The sequence below is a fragment of the Erythrolamprus reginae genome, chromosome 6, assembly GCF_031021105.1.
Source record: "Erythrolamprus reginae isolate rEryReg1 chromosome 6, rEryReg1.hap1, whole genome shotgun sequence".
Lineage (NCBI taxonomy): Eukaryota > Metazoa > Chordata > Lepidosauria > Squamata > Dipsadidae > Erythrolamprus > Erythrolamprus reginae.
In genome coordinates, this window is record NC_091955.1 from 75,837,047 (window position 1) to 75,862,468 (window position 25,422).

Sequence of the window (25,422 nt, forward strand, 5' to 3'; positions counted from 1 at the left end):
CCTATCTCTGAAAGAGGAAGGAGGGGGTGGGTTTCTCTGACTGTAATCTGTATGCAAGTGAACACCAGGTCATTGCCCCCTTCCTCCAGTGGTCATGAACCCAGGCAATAAAAACAACTGAACATGATTGCTGCTTAAAATATCAATGAGAAAGATACGCAGCCATAAAAACTGGCATTCTCTGCAAAAAGTATTTTTAACAGCCTCATTGTTAACTGGTGAATTGAGAACATTATCTCCTTTAGAAAAATGGAAGGATAATGCTAAAAATACAGCTATGAGTGAAATGGGGTAGGATGTGGTATGATGAATACACACACACACACACACACACACACACACTGCTAAAAAAAAGTAAAAGGAACACTTAAACAACACAATATAACTCCAAGTAAATCAAACTTCTGTGAAATCAAACTGTCCATTTAGGAAGCAACACTGATTGACAATCAATTTCACATGCTGTTGTACACATTCAACTTTGTACAGAACAAAGTATTCAATGAGAATTATTTCATTCTTTCAGATCTAGGATGTGTTATTTGAGTGTTCCCTTCATTTTTTTTGATATATATGAATAAATTAACTGCCTTGGAAATGGCCCTGGGTTTGGCCGAGAGGCAAAAAGCAAGCTGTGATGCTCCTTCAATATACCAGGGTGATTCGATACAAAAAAGCATATAACCCTTCCCTGGTACAGAGCTGTAGGGATTGGATACTGTAGCTTAGAGGCTGCCTTTCAAGGCAAAGACTGCAAGTTCAAATCCCAGTGAGATGGTATGGCTAGCTGATGAGGCCAGAACAAGGCCGAAATAGATCTATCCTAGTCTCCATTTATTTTCAAATTCAGCAAAAACATGTGACATACGTGTATGTGCATGTGTGTGTGAAAGCAAAGTTGCTTTCTCCCATATTTGGAAATACCAAGATTATTTTGGCAGAAAAACAACCATATAGCTCTTCCCTGGTAAATGCTAATTCGGAGGTGGTTTAGAGGTAAATATCCTGCCTTGCATGCAGAAAGCTATAAGTTCAAATCCCAATAAGGGTATGTCTGTCTGATGAGACCATAACAAGGTTGAAATAGATCTATAACAGGCCCCTTTCCTTTTCACTTATCAGCAAAAATATGTAACCATGCAAACACACACACACACACACACACTTCCAATATCCAATCATTTTCAATTCTCAGGCAGTTCCCAGACTGCCTGGAGAAATTGGTGCAGTTTTATTGGCAAGATTTTTCAGAAGCGGTTTGTCACTGCCTCCTTCCTAGGGATAAGAGAAGGTGACTGACCCAAGGTCATTCAGTTGCTTTTGCGCCTTCCAACCTGATGCTTTAACCACCACACCAAACTGGCTTTTATAAACAAACAAACACATTCTGGGATAATGTGAAAAGACAGGTACAATTCCACTTTTACCTTGCAGCTGACAAACGATGTATTAGCAATAGGCACTTCTGCTTGATACTGTATTTCTTGTCATTTTTCTCACTATATGTGTTCCTTTCCTTGGGCCAAATTATATCTCTGATATATATAACAGCTTTTTTAAAAAAAATGAAAAGCAGACAGTACTCAAAACCATTTTTTCATAAGTAGAAAGAAAATGGTTTAAGCAATTCTACCTCTCCTTACCCTCCTCTGGCCTTGCTTTGCTAAACTTTCAAGCTTCCATAATTTCATTTTATTAAAATAACAATTACAATATCAGCAGAGGGAGCCTCTTTCATCACACAAGGTCCTGTTTGTCTTATATAAATCACACATTTGGGATTAGAGACATCAGAGAGAATGGCATTTTTGTGGCTCAATGCGTCCCACTGTCTCTCCTCCAAATTAAATGGACCCTTAATTATTTAATGATTTGAAATATTCACAGAAGGCAGAATTGTTATAACAATTTGTTAAATGTCTTGAGAGACTAGGAACAGTGATGCTCTGTTTCTGTACCTGCCATCAGAAATTTGGGATTTGCCATCATGCTAATCACATCTGGTTTTTATCCACCAAGCTTTCTACCACACAGAATCTTAGTAGCAGAGAATCTCAACGATATACAGTGGTACCTCTACCTAAAAACGCCTCTACTTAAGAACTTTCCTAGATAAGAACTGGGTGTTCAAGACTTTTATGCCTCTTCTTAAGAACCATTTTCTACTTAAGAACCCGAGCCCGGAATTTCCGAGTCTGCGGAGAGGGGCGGCATACAAATCCAATAAATAATAATAATAATAATAATAATAATAAAAATTTGAGAGCGGCACAAAGGCCTGGCCAGTTTCCTGCCATTTCCCCTGGGTTTCTCTCTCTGGCCTCACAGTCCCTCTTTTTAAAAAAAGTCTTAAAGTTATGGATTTTTTTGATTCCCCTCACATCACCTTCTTATTTATTTATTTTTATTTATTTATTAGATTTATATGCCACCCCTCTCCGTAGCCTCGGGGCAGCTCACAACAATAACAAAGACAATGTAAAAACAAATCTAATAATTTAAAAAACACTAAAAACCCCATTATTAAAAGCAAACATACACACAAACATACCATGTATAAACTGTATAGGCCCGGGGAAGATGTCTCAGTTCCCCCATGCCTGAGGGCAGAGATTGGTCTTAAGACGTTTACGAAAGGCAAGGAGGGTGGGGGCAATTCTAATCTCCGGGGGGGGGGGCTGGTTCCAGAGGGTCGGGGCCGCCACAGAGAAGGCTCTTCCCCTGGGTCCTGCCAAACGACATTGTTTAGTTGACAGGACCCGGAGAAGGCCAACTCTGTGGGACATAACAGGTCGCTGGGATTCGTGCGGCAGAAGGCGGTCCCGGAGATATTCTGGTCCGATGCCATGAAGGGCTTTATAGGTCATAACCAACACTTTGAATTGTGACCGGAAATTGATCGGCAACCAATGCAGATTGCGGAGTGTTGGTGTAACATGGGCATACCTAGGGAAGCCCATGATTGCTCTCGCAGCTGCATTCTGCATGATCTGAAGTTTCTGAACACTTTTCAAAGGTAGCCCCATGTAGAGAGAGTTACAGCAGTTGAACGTCGAGATGATGACTGTCTTCCTCCTCTTCTTCCTCCTTCCTCCTCCTCCTCTCACCCATATTCCGAGCTTTTATTTCTTTCCTAATGGGTTTGCACATACTATTTGCTTTTACATTGATTCCTATGGGGAAAATTGCTTCTACTTACAAACTTTTCTACTTAAGAACCTGGTCATGGAACAAATTAAGTTCTTAAGTAGCAGTACCACAGTACTGTAAATAACTTATTTATTCATTTATTTATTTTGTCAAGTACTTATTGGTAGTATACAAAGATATAACAATGTTTATATGCATCATATTGGTACTAATAATAGAGAAACATTAGGACAGGGACGGTAGGCACGCGGTGCACTTATGCACGCCCCTTACTGACATCTTAGGAATTGGGTGAGAACTTGGGCGGAAGATAGAGGAGTGAGACTTGGTAGAGAGGTTAAGGACAAACTGGTTTTGGTTCCACATCAAGAAGTCACTTTAGAAGGCTCCATTTTGTCATGGTGTACAAAACCAGCAGAACAAGAAAAAGGTTGCCTCATGGAAATAGTTTTGGTGCAGGGTTGGGCTGCTGGGAGTTTGCAGTGGTTCCGGAGAACGTCTGGCTAACATTCTGTGCAGTTTGGAGAATCCCCAAGTCCCACTCCTGGCTAGCCCCACCCTAATCACCCTACCCCACCCCTCCCAGGAGTCCCCATGCGGCCCGTTTTGGATGCAGGTAAGTGCAGGGCATATGCGGAGCAGTGGTGGGCTGCTAGAAGGTCCGCAATGAAGGGCTACCAAAATTTTTACTACCACACTGTGGCCGTGGCTTATGTATTTTCTTTCAACATCTTTCGGTGCAAATTGGGTGCTCTGGGGTGGAGCTCCATTTTCGCTACCTCGCTGCATTCCCCCCCGTCCAGGCAGTAGCCCACCCCTGCCGGTATATCTAATTGGGCTAGTACCATGACTTTGAGTGGAAGCAAACTCACTAATGGCGACACAGGTACGTCCATGTTCCGGTGAGATTTTTTGCTTCCGCCCTTGCGTGAAAGCAAAAAACCTCGCTGGAACACGGGTGCAACTACGACACCGTGCATGGGTTTGTTACCTGTATGGGCGCAGAAGCATAATTCCACTCAAACTCATGGTACCTCCAGAGACGCGGAGACAAGCCCAATTAGGTGCACCAGCTAGCAGCCCACCACCGGTGTGGAGGCTTGGGAGGATAAAAATCAGTCCTACCGGAATTTTGGAAAGGCAGGAAATGAGTCTGTTTCCAGCTTCCAGAGGGCCTTCAGAGGCTGGGGAGGCCTTTTCACCCTCCTGGAGGATCAAGGGAAGCCTCCAGAGCCCAGGGAGGGAAACCTGCCCCCCACTATGGTGCAAGAGGCTGACTAGGCCAGTGATCACCAACCAGTGGTCCATAGACCACTGGTGGTCCACAAAAATGTTTTAAAATTATGAATTTAGTGGTCCCTGAGGTCCAAATGGTTGATGACCCTTGGACTAGGCCAGTGATGGCGAACCTTTTTTTCCTCAGGTGCCGGAAGTGTATGGGTGTGTGACAGTATTGCGCATGCACGAGTGCCCACACCCATAATTCAATGCCTGGGGAGGGCAAAAACAGCTTCCCCCAACTCAAAATAAAGGGAACAGTCAAATAACACATCCTGGATCTGAATGAATGAAATATCCTAATTGAATATTTCATTTACAATACTATTCCATTTGCACAACAGCATGTGAAATTGATTGTCAATCAGTGTTGCTTCCTAAGTGGACAGTTTGGTTTCACAGAAGTCTGATTTACTTGGAGTTATATTCTGTTTTTTAAGTGTTCCCTTTATTTTTTTTTTGAGCAGTGCATTAATTGGATTTTAGGTTTTGATATTGTATACTGTTTTTTATTATGTTGTGAGCCACCCCGAGTCTTCAGAGAGGCATACAAATCAAATCAAATCAAATCGATCTATCTATTTTTACTGATCTATTTATTAACTTCGCTGCTGTGTCGCCAAACAGTCAATATTCCGTCCTAGACAGGAAGGGCTCTCAAAGGCTTCCTGTTTGGGCTGAAACTTTCTTTGATGCAACAATGGAAGCTTGGATCTGCTGCTCAGTTCTTTAGCTCTGGAGTCCCCCTTAGTTACTCTTAGATGAAGCTACAACTGTAGCAGAGCATTCAGAAGTTGCATATTCCCCACAGATAGGCTGATACAATGCATTCCTTTTACCTATCCACCGCAGCAGTCTATTAAATTCTTGGCAACAGCAAATACAGAACCAACTTAAATGCTTTATCCAAGGAGGGCTTTCCTTCACTCTGGCACCAGCAGATTCATAAATTCTGTTTCCCTGTGAAGCTGCTGTGTAATCAGTAACTTCTTGGCTCCTCCATATCCAGTTAAATTAACAATCTTTGCTATTTTCTTCATGCAACCTTTAAGTGAGGCATCTGTAGCCTGTTCATACATTATGCTGAGCGAACTAACCTCATCAAGACTTAAATGAAATGTGCAAACTCAAGCCAGAAGAGATTATAAGCAATCATCTATGGCTTTGTATGATATGGAGCCAGACCGACTGTGGCTTATTCAGCAATCTAAGTTAACAACCTTGTTTATTTGCTCAATGTTTGAATGCTATCATGAACTGTACACCTAGACAGGTCTAACAGTAATTTCCGTTCTTTAGGACTACACAGAATTAGGATGTAAATCGACTGGAGTTATAAAAGAGCCTTCATAGAATTCAGTACTGGTTATGAAGCTGCACGGCATCACGATGTGTTGTTAACATCATTTTTTCCTCAATGGTCCCACAGTAGTGCTTGTGTTCTTGTGTCCATCATAAATGAAACATCCTGAAATTGTCTATAGCCATTCCTCTCCCAGCCTCTCCCCTTTCCAGGAACAATGTGTGTTGGTAAAAGCCAAAAAAAGACACAGACTTAGTTATGCTTAATAAGTACTATTTACATATACACAAAATAGAAACAATCCATAACAAGCACTAAGCCATACAATATAATAAGCACTAAGCAAATACACTCCCCCCTCAAGGCAAAGCAAAAGCGAATGAGCCTTAAAGCATCATTGAGGGAAGGAGTACTGGCGCCCTCTTATGGCGAACCAGCCCAAAATATTTAAAGTGATAGTATTAGAGACTACAATAGGTAGTTTACAATGGCAAACCCTAACAACCATGTACCTTGTACCAACAATGTGTCTGCTGAAGGTTTTTTTTTTCTCATAAGTGAGTGGGTTCCATCATTGCCACATATCCTACTCTTTTATTCCACTTTTTCTCCAGGTCATGAGAAACATAGAAACATAGAAGATTGATGGCAGAAAAAGACCTCATGGTCCATCTAGTCTGTCCTGATTATCTTAGACAAATTTCCCACTATGTTAGGAACTGAAGCTTCTATTCTTGCGCCTTGGAACATATTTTTACAATCTGACCAATCAGGTGTTTACACTGGGGGTGTTCCTCTGAACTTCCTGCCAATCAGGTCAAAGCTCTATTGGGAGAATTGGTGCTAGACTTATGGTTGGGGGTCACCACAACATGAGGAACATTTCACCCATTGCTTCTTGTTCTACCATCAGGTGCTTTGGAGACTAGGTTGACTCCTTCTTTCTTTATTTTATTTTATTTTATTTATTTATTCTTTGTCCAATATATAATACATATGAAAGAGAATAGACATTGAGTAATATATATAAAGATAGTAAGTAAAAAAAGAAGAGAAATATATGAGAGGGAGAGAATATATATGATATATGAGATAAGGAAAGACAATTGGACAGGGGACGAAGGGAGAAATGTTGGGGGTTGACACTATTGAGTCCGGTAATGAGTTCCACGCTTTGACAACTCGATTGTTAAAGTCATGTTTTTTACAGTCAAGTTTAGAGCGGTTAATATTAAGTTTGAATCTGTTGCGTGCTCTTGTGTTGTTGTGGTTGAAGCTGAAGTAGTCGTTGACCGGAAGGACATTGCAGCATATGATCTTGTGGGCAATACTTAAATCATGTTTTAGGCGCCACAGTGATCATCCCTGATATATTGGAACACTGATATCATGTCTCCCCTGGTCCTTCTGTTCATTAAACTAGTCATGCCCAGTTCCTGCAACCGTTCTTCATATGTTTTAGCCTCCAGTCCCCTAATCATCTTTGTCGCTCTTCTCTATACTCAACTCTATATTAGATAATGCATATAAATTATGAGTGGTAATGACCTTAGCATCAGGTTACAAGCAGAAAGGAAGAAAATTAAGACAATATAGAAGCTATCTATGGATTTCATCTTGTTCTTTTCCCCCCTTGCAATCATTTCCCTCCCCCAAAGTCATCAATATAACACTCTGTGAGCTGCCCAGGACAGAAGTAATACTAATCTGAAGTGATGCCTGGTAACTGTAACATGTAATTTCAGACTGAAGGTACCAATTTACTAGTCAGTTTGTAGTGACACTGCAGTATTACTGTAACAGATTTCTGCACAATTATCTTCATAGATTAGCACCACTATTCATTCTGTCTGCGGGGAAGGGAGAAAGGAATAGGATCAATTTGCTATTTCCATAATAAAGACGGTGTTCTCCCCTAAATCTTTTGAAACACGACTTCAATATTAAATAAAATGAAATACATTATCTGCAGAAAATGATGAGATTTGTGAAACTTTGTTAAGAAAAAAAAAAGATTGCATTCACTTTCATAATCCTAATTAAAGAAAGTATGAGAGAGGGGGAGAGAGAGAAAGAGGGAGGGAGAGGAGGAGAGGAGGAGGAGGAGAAGGAGGAGGAGGAGAAGAAGAAGAAAAAAAAGAGAAGAAGATGATGATGATGAAGATGAAGAAGAAGAAGAAAAAGAAGAAGAAAAAAGAGAAGAAGATGATGATGATGATGAAGATGAAGAAGAAGAAGAAAGAGAAGATGAAGAAAGAGAAGAAGAAGAAGATGATGATGATGAAGAAGAAGTTGTTCTTTAGCAAGGTTAAAAAAAAAGAAAGATTTGGTATTTTCCAAGGATCATTTTTAGTATTCATAAAATTTGATACAATATGGGAAACTGGAATTTTATTCTTATTCTTTAAAGCTCTATCTTAAATCTCACTGTTAAAAGATAAGAAATTAAACAGTTTGAACTGTTCTAAAAAACGTCTGGCAATATTATTTTTGAAACACAGAACAGATTTTGAATTTCCCTACTCCTCACCTCCATTGTTGTTGTGAGCCGCCCCGAGTCTACGGAGAGGGGCGGCATACAAATCTAATAAATAATAATAATAATAATAATAATAATAATAATAATAATAATAATTGGGAACAAGGAAATAAAATCCGTAGGAACCCCGCTGAATTCACATATTGCATCAAGAATAGTTTAATGACTATGGACTTTTGAATTAAGAAAACTTGGCTCAGTTTCTATATCATGCTATGTTCCAAATAAGGGCATAAAGCTTGTTTTAGGCCAGAGGTCTGAATTACAAGTAACATGCTATGAGTCCCAATTAAAAAAAATACTGAGTGGAGCCCATTAAAAATACATTTTATTTTACTTACATTTAATTTTAACTTAAAATTCAATTTGATTACGTTCCACACTGTTTTTCCCTTCCGGATCATTATAAATTCCATAATGTGTAGGTATTGTTTATAGGGGCCATAATCCACAGGTTTGGCACAGAGCAGTTGGAGTTCAAGTTTGCATCCTCAGGTTTAACTTTGGCTGGGTTTTCATATCCTGCCGCTAAATCAAATCATTATTTATTTATTTAATTGAATTTAAAGGCTCCCCAGCTCCCCAAAAACTCTGAGTGGGTTAAATTGAACTTTAATCTCCCCTTTATAGGTTCCATACTGATTTTTTAAAATCATAATCTGTGGACCTCCAATAGCAACAACGAATATATACAAGTTTGCACGTTATAATTTTAGGACTTGGAAATTATGAAATGGGACTGCAAATGGTCAGTATTAAAATAGGTCAGTGGATAAAAGAAGTGTTCTAATGATATTCGGGGTTTTTTCACATTCAAGATTCTAGAAAAAAAGAAAAACATATGTGACACAAAGTTGTTTTGCAGAACTCCAATTACCTGCACGATATTCCTGGAGGGGTCTGTAATATGGTAAATGATTTAGCTTTACTAGATAAATGGTCAAAGCAATGGAAACTGCAGTTTAATGTTTCCAAATGTAAAATAATGCACTTGGGGAAAAGGAATCCTCAATCTGAGTATTGCATTGGCAGTTCTGTGTTAGCAAAAACTTCAGAAGAGAAGGATTTAGGGGTAGTGATTTCTGACAGTCTCAAAATGGGTGAGCAGTGTGGTCGGGCAGTAGGAAAAGCAAGTAGGATGCTTGGCTGCATAGCTAGAGGTATAACAAGCAGGAAGAGGGAGATTGTGATCCCCTTATATAGAGCGCTGGTGAGACCACATTTGGAATACTGTGTTCAGTTCTGGAGACCTCACCTACAAAAAGATATTGACAAAATTGAACGGGTCCAAAGACGAGCTACAAGAATGGTGGAAGGTCTTAAGCATAAAACGTATCAGGAAAGACTTAATGAACTCAATCTGTATAGTCTGGAGGACAGAAGGAAAAGGGAGGACATGATCGAAACATTTAAATATGTTAAAGGGTTAAATAAGGTTCAGGAGGGAAGTGTTTTTAATAGGAAAGTGAACACAAGAACAAGGGGACACAATCTGAAGTTAGCTGGGGGAAAGATCAAAAGCAATGTGAGGAAATATTATTTCACTGAAAGAGTAGTAGATCCTTGGAACAAACTTCCAGCAGACGTGGTTGGTAAATCCACAGTAACTGAATTTAAACATGCCTGGGATAAACAGATATCCATCCTAAGATAAAATACAGGAAATAGTATAAGGGCAGACTAGATGGACCATGAGGTCTTTTTCTGCCGTCAGTCTTCTATGTTTCTATGTTTCTATCAATAGATAATTATTTGAACTGAAAAAGTTTTCCAAATTTTGTTTTGTTTCAAAATACCCTTCTATATTTTTCCACAAAGATCATAATATGCCAAAGAAACCAGTTTTCTGACTAGAGAATGGAAAAGAAATTAAGATAAATTTCTAAATTTATCATGCATACATACAGTACTCCCCTGTATCAAAGGGGAAAAGACAATATATTTTCTTCCCAATAAAAAGAAAGTATTTTTTTAGCATGTTCCAACACAATTTTAAAACGTTTTCAATTTCAGCTTTTACAGCATCCTAGAGTAACTTCAATATTAAAATCCTGTTGAATTAGAGGAATGCTTTAAAGTTAATCATTCCTGTATCTACTGAAATGTCTTCTAATTTGCAGATGATTTTTATCAAAGCACCATCAAATCTGGAATAGAAATTCCAAACAGCCAGCTAGATGGCAGCAAAGAAGGGTTTTGGGTTTTTTTTGCATCTTTTCAGATATTAATACCACCAGGGGACACTAGGTGACCAATGTGTCCTATTTGGGACTTGTCAGGCAGATAGCCAGAATTTTATTCTATGGGATTCAAATGTTCAATAGTTGTAACTGTGAAAAACAGTTGTAATTCACTATTTTCAGTGCCATTGTAATTTTAAACCATCATTAAATGAACTGTTATAAATTGAGGACTACCTGTATATTTTAAAAAGTTACCGGTAATAGTGAAATGTCCTTCATATATACTCAATTCACTTTTTAAAAATCCTAATAAATGCTAAAAGAATATTAGAAGAATTATTCTAATAAATAATAATAATAAATACTAGTACAGTGGTACCTCGGTTCTCGAACGCTTTGGTTTTCGTACATTTCGGATACCGAACAAAATTTTCTGCAAAAATTTGCTTCAGTATCTGAACAAAAATTCGGATACTGAACAGAAAATTTTGTCTATTATCCGAAATGTAAGATCTGAGGGGATGAGGTGAGAGGGAATGGGAGTCGGAATCCCGACACCCCCCCCTGCCGCCCTCTTAACAGCCGCCCAGTCTCTACCTTGTAACTGCTCCAAGCTGCAGGAAGGGTAGGGCTGGCTGCAATACTGGCAGCTTCCGGGGGCTCCTTTCCTCAGTGGTTCAGTTGGTTACCTCCAGGCAGCTGCACCAACTTTTTTTTCCCGGCGGCGGCTCTGGCGGCTTCCCTTCATCACGTGACGTTCCTGACGCAGCTGCTGCTCCTCGAAGGGAAGCCGCCAGAGCCGCCGCCGCCGGGAAAGAAAAAGTTGGTGCAGCTGCCTGGAGGTAACCAACTGAACCGCTGAGGAAAGGAGCCCCCCGAAGCTGCCGGTATTGCAGCCAGCGCTACCCTTCCTGCAGCTTGGAGCAGTTACAAGGTAGAGACTGGGCGGCTATTAAGAGGGCGGACAGGAGGGGCGTGTTGGGATTCCGACTCCCATTCCCTCTCACCCCGTCCCCTCATATCTTTATCCCATAGGAAATGGAGGAAATACTGTAGTTTTAATTGGTTCCCAGCAAGTCAATGGGCTGGGAACCAATTAAATCCATTTCCATTATTTCCTATGGGATAAATTAATTCGGTTCTCAACCAAATCAGTTCTCGACCACACTTCTGGAACGGATTGTGGTCGAGAACCGAGGTACCACTGTATTTTGTTTATACAGTGATACCTCATCTTACAAACTTAATTGGTTCCGGGACGAGGCTTGTAAAGTGAAATGTTTGTAAGACAAAACAATGTTTCCCATAGGAATCAATGGAAAAGCGATTAATGCGTGCAAGCCCAAAACTCACCCCTTTTCCAGCTGAAGCACCCGTTTTTGCGCTGCTGGGATTTCCCTGAGGCTCCCCTCCATCCGGACTTCCATGTTTTTGTGATGCTGCAGGGGAATCCCAGCAGCGCAAAAATGGGTGCTTCGCTGGCAACAGATGTCCGGAGGTGGGGTTTCCAGTGAGGGGAGCCTCAGCGAAATTGCAGCATCACAAAAACACGGAAGTCCTCGAAACCCCACCTCCGGACTTCCATGTTTTTGCGATGCTGCAATTTCACTGAGGCTCCCCTCGCTGGAAACCTCACCTCTGGACTTCCATTGCCAGCGAAGTGCCCATTTTTGCATTGTAGCATCATAAAAACACAGATTCCCCTACAGCATCACAAAAGCACGGAGGTGGTGTTTCCCATTGAGAGGAGCCTCAGGGGGATCCCAGCAGCGCAAAAACGGGTGCTTTGCTGGCAACAGAAGTCCGGAGGCGGGGGAATCCCAGTGGCAGCAGCTTGGGTTTGTACGGTGAAAACAGTTTGGAAGAAGAGGCAAAACAATCTTAAACCCCGGGCTTCTTTCTCGAAAAGTTTGTATGACAAGGAGTATGCAAGACGAGGTATCACTGTAATTGGCTTTTGTCATTTGGTCACTTTGGCGGGTAGAGGCAGAAAAGGGGCATTAGCAGCAACCGTGTGATCTCCTTTTGGGCACTGTTTGGATGGTGATAGGCTACCCCTTGCCAAGACCTCTGGGCAGATTCCGCCTGAGCAATGGAAGAGGGGTGCCTTTAAGGCTCGCTGGCCAGGGCCTCCCAGGGACTGGGGGCGAGCCTTCCCACATGCCAAAGCTGGCGTGGTAAAGGGGCAAGGGAACGGTGGGGGCCATCCCCTTGCCCTGCAAGGAGCTTTTGCCCATTAGTTGCGAACAAATGTTATTGAAATTTCCACCCCTCTGGCTTCACCTCTGCAGGTTTTTGTGTTGTTGAATTAAATTAATAAAGTGACCCATATAACCCACAACTCTTGTCCGTGTGTCATTCCGTCTTCGCCGCAATATAGGATAATAGTGGTTTGTATAAACACAACATAAGTAAAAAGTAATGATAAAAGAGGACAACAGGACAAGGACAGTAGGCACAGTGGTGTACTTATGAACGCCCTTACAGACCTCTTAGATACGGGGAGAGGTCAACTGCCGACAGTCTAAGGTTTTGAATGATGTGGAACTGAGGTTGGGAATCTTGTATTTTCAAGGGTTGGGTGGGAATGAGTTTGGGACATGGATTGTCTTTAGAAGAGGCAAAATTATGTGTTTTGTCACCACTTTTTGCTCTGGGACTTACAAAAAAGGGTTTAGAGACGACATGAAATCTCAATATTTCATATTATCATCAATCAAATAATACCAATGTTTCCTATTGCATTCAGCTAGTGCAGGGGTCAGCAACTTGCTGTTCTGGAGCCACATGTGACTCTTTCATCCCTCTGGTGTGGCTCCTTGTCACTGGTTGGCTCCACTTGATAGGACTTTCAGTTAGGACAGGGGTAGGCAAAGGTGGCTCTTCTATGATTTTGGGACTTCAACTCCCAGAATTCCTGAGCCAATCATGCTAGCTCAGGAATTCTGGGACTTGAAGCCCACATGCCTACTCCTGGGTTAGGACAAGTAAAGGAAAAAGGATGCCACTCTAGGAGGAGATTCTATGGTGAGGGAACTGGACTTCCGGTCAGCTCTAGAACTGAACAGCGGGCTTCCGGTTAGGATCTCTGACACCGGACCAGATTATCTCAGGGACCGCCTTCTGGTGCACAAATCCCAGTGACCAGTTAGGTCCCACAGAGTGGGCCTTCTCCAGGTCCTGTCAACTAAACAATGTTGTTTGGTGGGACCCAGGGGAAGAGCCTTCTCTGTGGTGGCCCGGGCCCTTTGGAACCAACTCCCCCTGGAGATTAGAATAGCCTCCACCCTCCTCGCCTTTCATAAGCTTCTTAAAACCCACCTCTGTCGTCAGGCATGGGGGAACTGAGATATTCTTTCCCCCTAGGCCTTTACATTTTACACATGGTATGTTTGGTTTTATAATAAGGGTTTTTTAGTTATTTTAGTATTGGATTGGATTGTTACATGCTGTTTTTATCACTGTTGTTAGCCGCCCTGAGTCTACGGAGAGGGGCAGCATACAAATCCAATAAATAAATGAATGAATGAATGAATGAATGAATGAATGAATGAATGAATGAATGAATGAATGAATGATAGATAGATAGATAGATACATAGATACATACATACATACATACATACATACATACATACATACATACATGCATAAATAAATAAATTTAAAGGTTGCCAACCCCTGAGCCAGTGCAGGAATCAATAAATAGAAAGTGTGCTAATTCAATCTAGCAATTTATGTTCAACTGCAGAAAGTAGGGGACCCCAAGAAATGCAAAGCCAAACAAAGTTTCTCTTCACTTCACTGAAGGTTCTACTTTATATAACCATTACATACAAACTTACATACAAATGAGTTTCCATGCTTTGGTCTTTCAGCTTTCGCTTTGCACAATTATTGACAAATAAATGGACTCTTGATTCCCATTAATGCTACTCTAATTTATGTACATACCTGGAGGAAAAATTCCATTCTGACTCTATACATATAACTATATACTCACACAATGTGGAACATTTTTTAAGCTACAGCAACATTAAATTGTTGCCTAATTCCATTAGCGATTGCTTCTGGGGATTTAGTATTTCTTAATAAACTAGACAAGCATTCTCATTGGTATTCAGACTTTGTAAATAGAATGTGCATAATTTAAGGTGGGGAAAGGGGGATTAGGTGATAGAATACACTTTCTTTCCTTACCCATGCTGTATTCTCTCATTTACCTCTGTAACACACAGTCCTGGTTCATGATGTATTGTGTGGCTTGTTGGGATTTGATTTAACATGTTGTTTGAATTTAGATAGTTATGGTTTGGTAAAATATACTAACTTCATTCCTTCTTCTCTTTAACTGTTTTTTTTCCAGCACACTGGTTTATGATTATACTTTTCATGATGCATAATGGGCTTTTTTGTTTCCAAGGGGTGGGGTTTTGGCAAAGTTATCGTTATTGGTTTGATTTTTCTTTCTTGTCATTGTTTCCATTCCAATCATCGGTACTCAGTAAATCTCCTACAATTGCAGTTCAGGTGTATTTGTATTTGTATTTATTAGATTTGTATGCCGCCCCTCTCTGTAGACTCGGGGTGGCTCACAACAGTGATAAAAACGGTACATAGAGACAAATCTAATAATTAAAATCTAAAATAGCAATTATACATATAAAAAATCTAAAAAAACCCAAAAACCCAGTAAATAAAAACATCATGTTGTGCACAGAAACTACATAGGCAAGGGGAAGATGTCTCAGTTCCCCCAAGCTTGACGACAAAGATGGGTTTTGAGGAGTTTACGAAAGGCAAGGAGGGTGAGGGCAGTCCTAATCTCCGGGGGGAGCTGATTCCAGAGGGTCGGGGCCGCCACAGAGAAGGCTCTCCCCCTGGGTCCCGCCAGACGGCATTGTTTAGTCGATGGGACCCGGAGAAGACCAACTCTGTGGGACCTAACCGGTCACTGGGATTCGTGCGGCAGAAGGCGGTCTCATAGATAACCTGGTCCGGTGCCACGAAGGGCTTTATAGGTCATGACCAACACTTTGAATTGTGACCGGAAACTGATCGGCAACCAATGCAGACTGCGGAGTGTTGGAGTAACATGGGCATATTTGGGAAAGCCCATGATTGCTCTCGCAGCTGCATTCTGCACGATCTGAAGTTTCCGAACATTCCTCAAAGGTAGCCCCATGTAGAGAGCATTACAGTAGTCAAGTTATAAGGTGATGTTGTCTATATAGCAATCAGGTTGAGGTTTGGCCAATCTAGGAAAATGTGATTTTAGAATAACTGATACTTATAGACTCAACTTTCTACATTCCCTTGACCAAAGACTTCTGTAGATCCCTAAGGAATGTAGTGATTAATAGTACTTGGAGAAACTAAAGAGACCTATTCTTAAGTGTAAAATAACTAATGTTCAGATTGAGCATTTATCTTCTAAAGATTTCCAGCCTTTCAAATTTAATTGTGGAATATGAAATTGCACTGCATTCCAGAAAACATAGACAATATGCAGGGATTACTGTCAATATATATCCATAAAACAATGATCAACCATTGTAATAATTAGGATGCCTAAGTCACTAGTATGAAATCTCCTTTGCCTGCCTTATAATATGAAACATCCTATTTACTAGGAATCTTCAAAAGATTTTGAATTCCCCTAAAATGTCTACATCATCAGAAAGAGCAAAAGAATCTTATAGCTAAAAAAACAAGAAGAATACTATTATAAAATACACCTTAAAATATCTCATTTCACACACAGCTTTGAAAACTGAGGAAGCGTTAAAATTAAAACCCTGCGCAAAATTCTCAAAGATTCATCGATACGACAGGGATCTTAAATTATATACAAAAATACGTCTTTTTTTGAACTTGTAAAATGCCATTAAACAGTGGAGGATGCAGGATTTGGCTGGAATGTATTTTAGAAACTCTATTAATGATTCAATAACCTCTCTAATAAAGTTTCATCTTCTTGAATGCTAAACTAAATTTACATATGCCCTTTATTTTCTAAACTTTAAGTGGTGTGCTGAGTAGCACTGAAAAGAGCAAAAACTATGGCAGGTGTGCAGCTATGTAACTAAAAGCGAAGGGAATAATAGAAATATCTGTCAGTCAAAACCCATCTTTGAGATTTTCACCCTTCATCTTGACAGGCAGATTATAATTGTTTTGATCCGATGAGTGGAGCTACAGATATTTGACAATCTTCACCCTTAAAATGGAAATTTTCCCAGTGATTCAAGCAAATATTAAATGTTGCTTTATAAACAGTGATCTTTCTGTTTAAAAAAGAGGAGATTGTCGCTTGCTTCCCTAGGAAAGAATTGGTGGATTTTGTTTTGTTTTATTTTATTTTTCTACAAAACTCCTTTTGCTTGCAACACAGGCTCTAGTCTAAAATGCAGAACATATAAAAATAAATCAAAGTCCTTTGGTGTTTTTTGATTTTGGGCAGGCAAATTATATCTGTTTGCTGCACTCACTTTTGTTGTGTGCCAGTGTATGCACAACAGTCTCTTTCACCTCTGGAACTCTTATTCCAACTTCTGATTTCACTGCAGTCTCTCCTGATACACGCAGCCTTTTTGGCAGCATATTGATTCAAGAAATTGTAGCTTCTGCAGTTCTGGGTGTAAAGTGCTTTGAGACTACATGGATGTCACTAAATACATACAATTGTTCCTGGGTGGTTCCTTGCCCAAGACCATCTCTGTAAGTATGATATTTGGTTTCTTTTAAGAGTCAGAGAAAGCTGTTTTTGTTGCTGAATGGTTCACCGAATAATAACCTAAAATATAAAGTATTAGAGTGGGGGAGGGATGATCCCCAAAAATCTTTGTTTTCATTGTTGTCTATAAACTCCATGCAGTTCCAGGGATATATCTGGGGGCTATAATCTCTATGGTATTTATTTATTTATTTATTCATTCATTCATTCATTCATTCATTCATTCATTCATTCATTCATTCATTTTTTATGCCGCCCTTCTCCTTAGACTCAGGGTGGCTTACAACATGTTAGCAATAGCACTTTTTAAACAGAGCTAGGCTATTGCCCCCACAATCCGGGTCCTCATTTTACCCACCTCGGAAGGATGGAAGGCTGAGTCAACCTTGAGCCAGTTATGAGATTTGAACCGCTGACCTTCAGATCTACAAGTCAGCTTCAGTGGCCTGCAGTACAGCACTCTACCTGCTGCGCCACCCCGGCTCATGAAACCTACAGTGAAACAGACTAAATTCTGATGAAGAGGGTTTACATTAGATTCGATTATTTGAGTTAGAAGGGACCTCGTAGGTCATCCAGTCCAACCCCATCACTCAAGTAGGAGTCCCTACACCAATGATGGCAAACCATTTTTTCCTCAGGTGTCGAAAAAGTGTGTGCGAGTGTTATCGCGCAGGCATGAGTGCCACAACCATAATTCAATGCCTGACTCAGAGGCCCTCTGGAGGCCAGAAAAAAAAAACCTTTTGCCAGACCCATCCTTGAATACAGCTCATCTGTTTGGAACCCATATCGCATCTCAGACATTAACACCCTTGAAAATGTCCAAAGATACTTCACCAGAAGAGCCCTTCACTCCTCCACTCGAAATAGAATACCCTACGAGACTAGACTTTCAATCCTGGGCCTAGAAAGTTTAGAACTAAGACGCCTTAAACAAGATCTAAGTATTGCCCACAAGATCATATGCTGCAACGTCCTGCCTGTCGGCTTCAACCACAACAACACAAGAGCACACAACAGATTTAAACTTAATATTAACCGCTCCAAACTTGACTGTAAAAAATATGACTTCAGTAACCGAGTTATCGAAGTGTGGAACTCATTACCGGACTCCATTGTGTCATCCCCAAACCTCCAACACTTTACCCTTAGATTATCTACAGTTGACCTATCCAGATTCCTAAGAGGTCAGTAAGGGGCGAGTACAAGTGCACTAGAGTGCCTTCTGTCCCCTGTCCTATTGCTCTCCTATATCTTCTATACCTTTCTTCTATTCCTATATCTCTTCTTCTATTCTTTCATTGATATGTTCTATTACTATACCTTCTTTTCTATTATTTCTTAGATATATTTTACTTTGAGTATCTCCTCTATAACCTTCATCATGTATTTTACTATGTGTATATAGATATATACCCACTAAAACCCTCATTGTGTATTGGACAAAATAAATAAATAAACAAATAAAATGGTCTGTTTCTCAACTTCTGGTGGGCCCAGTAGGCTTCTGTTTCGCCCTCCCCAGGCTCCAAAGGCTTCCCTGGTGTCATGGGAGGGTAAAAACACCATCCCCCATCCCCCCAGAGGCTCTCTGGAAGCCAAAAATGCCCTCCCAGAGCCTCTGTGGGAGCCAAAAATCAACTGACTGGCACACACGTGCACATTGGAGCTGAGCTAGGGCCACAGTTCACGTGCCAGCAGATATGGCTCCCTGTGCCACCTGTGGCAACCTGTCATAAGTTCGCCATCATTGCTCTACACCATTTCGGACAAATGGCAATCCAATCTCCATTTGAAAGTCACAGTGTTGGAGCTCCCACAACCTCTGCAGACAAGCTGTTCCATTGGCTGATTGCTGATTGTTCCTTCTTATTTGCAGTTTGAATCTCTCTTTGGTCTGCTTCCATCCATTATTCCTTGTCTGGCCTTCCGATGCTTGAATGTATGGCTTCTGGTCAGGGTCCTTGGGAGGTAAACTGCTGGCGTGGGGGGTGGGAGAGACTTGTGTGGGTTGGTTGAGGGTTGGTGCTGCCTGTGGTTGGATGTGCAGTTGATCTGGAATCTGAGAGATTTGTAGGATGATTGTAGGTCAAGGTGTCAATTGATGGAATTGCTTGTGGAGTGCGAGGCTTCAATGAACTCACGAGAATGGTGGGTAGTATCATAGCTGATATTTTTGTGTTGCTCCAATCAAACTGGTGCCGTTTGGTGTAGTGTGGCTAGAGATTAAGTATTTGGGATCGTGGAGTTTGACCGCCAGCTGGTGTTTGCGGATCCTGGTTTTTAATTGATGTGATGTTTGTCCCATGTAGAATTGGTTGCAATGGTTACTGTTTGTTGTGGTTGGCTCTGGCCCAGCTCCTGCCCCAAGGAATGTGGAGGTGGATGTGGGGGAAACATCCACACGCCACAGGCCTGTTTTGCTCCCGATAGAATTTTACGACGAAGGCTCCTCTGACGAAGGAAGCGTGAGTGGCAGGGAAGAGGGGAATTTGGCAGACAGCCTAGGAGGAGATCAATCATTCTTATCATCCCTGGATTCTGAACAAGAACTCATGATGGACCCATGCATGCATAGAGTGATGCATAGGAGAGAACAACTGAAGGATTATTACAGGAGATAAGTGAGGCCACCTGTGGTTGGGTGGGGCTGCTGTAATTAGTGCTACAGATAAAAAGAGCAGCGTGCTGGTTTAGCCTCATGGAAGTTTATCTGACTCATAGTTTCATCAAGATCGTAGTTTTTCTGTTTCCCTGTTCAAGACTGTGTGTGGACTTTCTGGACTTTGGAATTGGACTCAATTTCCCAGTTACTGGGTGAGAAATTGGATTGCATTTAACCTGTGCCTTGTGTGTACCAGAAAATCCCTTTGACATTTAAAAAGGGAGTTTTTTCTGCTTTTCTGTTGATAAAGACTTTTGGTTTTCCTTTTATCGTGTGGTGTGTGTCTTTCTGGACTAATTACCCTGTAATTACGAGTGGTTGGAACACGCCGGCAGAACACAGTTGATTTTGGAAATGTTGTTTCTTTCATACTTCTGTACCTTATCTTTGGTTCTGGCAGAGGGTGGCTGTGGGTTTGTGGGCTACTGCTATTTCCTAGGAGTTGGAGGATTCTGGCTGTCATTTCCGACACAAAAGGTGTAAATAAAAAAAAAGTAAATAAGTAAAACTACTGGGAGAAACTGAAAATGCAGGGCCAGATTATATATTTCAGCCCATAGGCTAGGCAGAGTGTACACCGATGCAAAAGACTCCCGGGTTTAATATTTGGTATCCATTAAAAAAACTGAGAAGGCTTTTTGCCTAAAAGTATGGAGAACTGCTCCTAGCCAGTTGATAGAGCAAACAGATCAATGGAACAGTGTTTATGCATTTGCAACAGAATACATGCACTTGAGATACAGAAAGACACTTCTGGCCTGTGAAAATATTATAAAGCATCTTCTCCATTCACAGAGATGGATCGCATTCACTCTCCATCTGGAACTGATCCGGCCCTATTGCTTTGTTTACAATAAAGGTCACAGATGGGGCAAGAATTTGCTCTTATCAAGATGGCTTGATTTTGACTGAAAAATGGGAAAATCAACTGTGTGATCCCATAAACTATATTCAATTTTATCAATATAGACAATAAATCAAGATTGGTTACAGGATAGGACAGAACAGAACAGAATAGAATTCTTTATTGGCCAAGTGTGATTGGACACACAAGGAATTTGTCTTTGGTGCATATAGCAATTTAGCGGATTCGATCTGCCAAACTGCTGGCAGCCGGTGATCAGCAGAAGTAGCTTGCAGTACTGCCCTCTAACCACTGTGCCACTGAGGCTTTCATTTGGTGCATATGCATTTTATTAATCATGCAGGGCAAATGTAACCCACATTGTAAACCATCCTGTTTGTCCCAGTTTATCAAGGATCTCTCTCTCTCTCTTTCTCCCTCCCTCTCTCCCTCCCTCTCTCTCCCCCCCTCTCCCTCCCTCCCCCTCTCTTCCTCCCTCCCTCTCTCCCTCCCTCCTCTCCCCCTCTCCCCCCTCTCCTTCCCCCTCTCTCTCCTGCTCTCTCTCCCCGCCCCCTCTTCCTCCCTCCCTCTCCCTCCCTCTCTCTTCCACCCTATCTCCCTCCCTTCCCCTCTCTCCCTCCCTTCCCCTCTCTCCCTCCCTCCACTCCCGCTTTCTCCCCCTCCCGCCCTCTCTCCCTCCTCCCTCTCTCCCTCTCTCTCCTGCTCTCTCTCCCCATTCCCCCCTCTCTTCCTCTCTCCCCCTCCCTACCTCCTCTCCCTCCCCCTCTCTCTCCCTCCCTCTTTCTCTTTCTCTCCCTCCCTCTCCCTCCCTCCCCCTCTCTCCCTTCCTCCCTCTCTCTCCCTCCACCCTTCTTCCCTCTCTCTCTCTCTCCCTTCCTCCCTCTCTCCCTCCCTCCCCCTCCCTCCCCCCTCCCTCCCTCCCTATCTCTCTTTCCCCCTCCCTCCCTGCCCTCCTCTCTCCCTCCCTGCCCTACCTCTCTCCCTCTTTCTCTCCCTCCCTCCCCTGTCTCTCTCTCTCCCTCTCTCTCTCCCTCCCCCCATCCCTCCCTCTCACTGTCTAAAATGAGAATGGCAGTCAGGATGCCTACTTACATGTTTTGAAAAGAAGTCATCCACCTCTTGCAACAGCTTCTCCTGGCATTGAGGGTTGGTAGCCAGCAGGTAACTGCCAAAGGAAAGGGTGCTGTTGCTGGTCTCATAGCCAGCAATTAGGAACAAGGAGGCTTGTCCAGCTATCTCATCATCACTCAACCACCTCTGCTGCTCTTTGGGCAAATCCTCTTGACTGACTCGGTCTGACTGCTCCATGATGACGTCAGTGGTCGGGATCCGAGCATCAAGCATCAGCTGGAGAAAATCTCGGCGTCTCTGTAAAGCATATTGTAAAAATAAAAATAAAAATTAAAAACCAAAGAGCCTGGCGGTACTTCTTCCAAATAAGAAAATATTTAAAACTATAAATATATGGAATCGATGCAGTGAGCTGCAGTTCATGGATCTTTACGCTTTTTCATAAAATGTGATAGTTAGAAAAGTTGACTACCAGACTCCTGATTTTTTGACACAAGACCTCTCTGCCCTGTAGGGTAAAAGAAGTGACTGGTTGAACAGCAAGTTATTATTATTGTGAGCTGCTCCGAGTCCTCGGAGAGGGGCGGCATACAAATCTAATTAATAATAATAATAATAATAATAATAATAATAATAATAATAATAAAAGAAAGTATGGATCATCGACATCACAATCCCAGGGGACAGTAGAATTGAGGAGAAGCAGCTAGAGAAATTAGTGAAATACGAAGATCTAAAAATCGAGCTGCAACGACTCTGGCATAAGCCAGTGAAAGTGGTCCCAGTGGTACTTGGCACGCTGGGTGCAGTGCCAAAGGATCTCAGCGGACATTTGAAAACCATCAGAATTGACAAAATCTCCATCTGTCAATTGCAAAAGGCCGCTTTACTGGGATCGGCAAACATAATTTGCCGCTACATCATGGAGTCCTAGGTGCTTGGGAAGCGCCGACTGGTGATGAAATACGAAATCCAGCATAGTGATCTCGTTTGCTGTGTTGTATTGATATAATAATAATTATTATTGTTATTGTTATTATCTAGATCAGGGGTGTCAAACTGGATTTCTTCGAGGGCCAGATCAGCTTGTAGTTCTCCCTGGGCTGGCTGGGGGGGGGGGGGGGGGGAGGTGATGGGATATATGCTTCCTGCAGCACTTTGCTGGCCAAAATGGGGTGCAGCAGGGCTGTGCGAGCTTGTCCATGCCCCGTTTTTGGCCTGGACAGATTCCTGCAAAACCTACTGGCGAAAACAGGATGCAGTGGGGGCAGTACAGGCCAGGACTTTTCTATTTCTAGGCCAGCCCTGCGGGCCAGATTTAAGCACCCCACGGGGCAGATTTGGCCCATGGGCTTTGAGTTTGACACCCCTGAGGTAGGGGTGTATGTAAATGCATGGACATACATTTGCAGGTAGTTTTCAACTTACAATCAGTTCATTTATTGATCATTCAAACTTACAATGGCTCTGGGGGAAAAAGTTACTTATGGTCATTTTTTCACACAGCCTGTTTCCCAACTTCTGGTGGGCCCAGTGGATTCATGTTTCACCCTCCCCAGGCTCCAAAGGCTTCCCTGGAGCCATGGGAGGTTAAAAACGCCTTCCCCCATCTCCCCCGGAGGCTCTCTGGAAGCCAAAAATGCCCTCCCAGAGCCTCTGTGCCAGCCAAAAATCAACTGGCCAGCACACACATGCATGTTCAAGCTGAGCTAGGGCAATGGCTCATGTGCCAGCAGATATGGCTCCATATGCCCCCTGATGCCATAGGTTCGCCATCACTGACCTAGGATTTCCTTTAATATTGGTTTGTTGGACAAAACCAAAGCCACTCTTGCAGGCCACCAATGACTTGTGTAAGCAAAGTGCTTGCTGGCTTATTTTACTTCTACTTTTCAGCATCTATTAATAGACTGATTAGCCGTTTTGGGGGAGAGCATATAAGATCTCCCAAGATTACTCAAACATGTTGTGCTATATCAAAAAACCAAAACAAAGCAAAAAACACCCACACTGTGATTTATCCCAAAACACAGATAGAGCAAGTACCCTCTGTTAAACTTAAACTGTACCTAGAATTAGCACAAAGCATTTTTCCTTGGCTATGTGCTTAACCCATGAATAGCTTAGATACATGTTGCCTTTTTCAATTAGCAGGGTATATCTCCTCTCTTAAGGCTTTTAAAAGAATCCTTTGTAATAATATTAAGCTGCTGCTGACTCAGCGGACATATATGACATTTTCTTGTTTTCAGTTCCCTTCCCTTGAATCTATCCACGGGTTTTTTTTTTCATTTAGCAATCACTTTTTATGACTCCATGAGTGAGAGTGACCTGACCCACTAGCCTTCAGTCCCCCATAATTTTATTTGTTTTTGAGATTCATATCCTGCCTTTCCTCCAAGAGCTCAAGTCAATTTACATTTCCACATTCCTTACATTCAGCTGGAGTGAGAAAAATATATCTCAGTGAGGTTCTATAGCTAACTACTGATTTAAAATGTGTTTCCAGATCCTACTATTAAAATTTATACTTCAAGGATCAAGACATTCAGTGATGCCTAATATTTGAGGGACAGTCTACAGAATTTTTGGATGACAATAGAAGTGACGTTCCTCTCTATTTTCTCCAGGGTGATATGAGAAATACAGTGATCCCTCGATTATCGCGAGGGTTCCGTTCCAAGACCCCTCGCGATAATCGATTTTTCGCGATGTAGGGTTGCGGAAGTAAAAACACCATCTGCGCATGCGCGCCCTTTTTTTCATGGCCACGCATGCGCAGATGGTGGAGTTTGCGTGGGCGGCGGGGAAGACCCAGGGAAGGTTCCTTCGGCCGCCCAGCAGCTGATCTGCGCGGCAGCGCAGCAGCAGCGAGCAGACGAAGATCGGGGTTTCCCCGCCGCCCACGCAAAGGGGAAACCCCGATTCGGCTCCTCGCTGCTGCCGCGCTGCCGAGCAGATCAGCTGCTGGGCGGCCGAAGGAACCTTCCCTGGGTCTTCCTCGCTGATGCCCCCGCCCGCCCGCCGCCCGCCAGCAAGAGGGGGAGAGATAGAGAAAGAGAGAGAAGGAAAGAAAGAGATGAGAGAGGGAGGAAGAGAGTGTGAGAGAGGAAGAAGCAAGATAGAGAAAGAGAGAAAGAAAGATGAGAAAGGAAGGAAGTGATGTCGTCGGGTGGGAAAAATCGCGATATAGCGTTTCGCGAAGAACGAGATCGCGAAAATCGAGGGATCACTGTATTGCAAAAGTATAATATTCTCATATCATGTATTATAATGTTATAATATATAATATAATGTACGCTGAGATAATATGCACTAAGGCAAATTCCTTGTGTGTCCAATCACACTTGGCCAATAAAAATTCTATTCTATTCTATTCTATTCTATTCTATATTTTAATGTGTTTTATTTCCCCCACACACACACTATTGCCAATACTGTAATATTTCTCCTTATTTCTATTGGCCAAGTTGATTTCAACAAAGTTTAAAATGGCAAAATGCAAACATTGTTAACACTGTCCAATTTCCCAAAGACACTAGGATGAATATATTAAAAACTAAGAAGAATATGATGTGTGTACATTAGATTTTTAAAAATATCCATGGGGTGCGGGGGATACGAATCCAA

At 42.0% G+C, this 25,422-nt stretch overlaps 1 protein-coding gene across 4 annotated transcripts in view; it reads right to left on the bottom strand.

The window, feature by feature from the left end:
• The window catches only part of TBXAS1 (thromboxane A synthase 1), a 324,636-nt gene that overhangs the window by 59,006 nt on the left and 240,208 nt on the right, over positions 1-25,422 (bottom strand). For all 4 annotated transcript variants that reach the window (XM_070756310.1, XM_070756309.1, XM_070756307.1 and 1 more), the window contains one exon: positions 21,814-22,089. In XM_070756310.1, the coding sequence (XP_070612411.1) occupies positions 21,814-22,089 (276 nt within the window). The remainder of the gene's footprint in view (positions 1-21,813; positions 22,090-25,422) is intronic.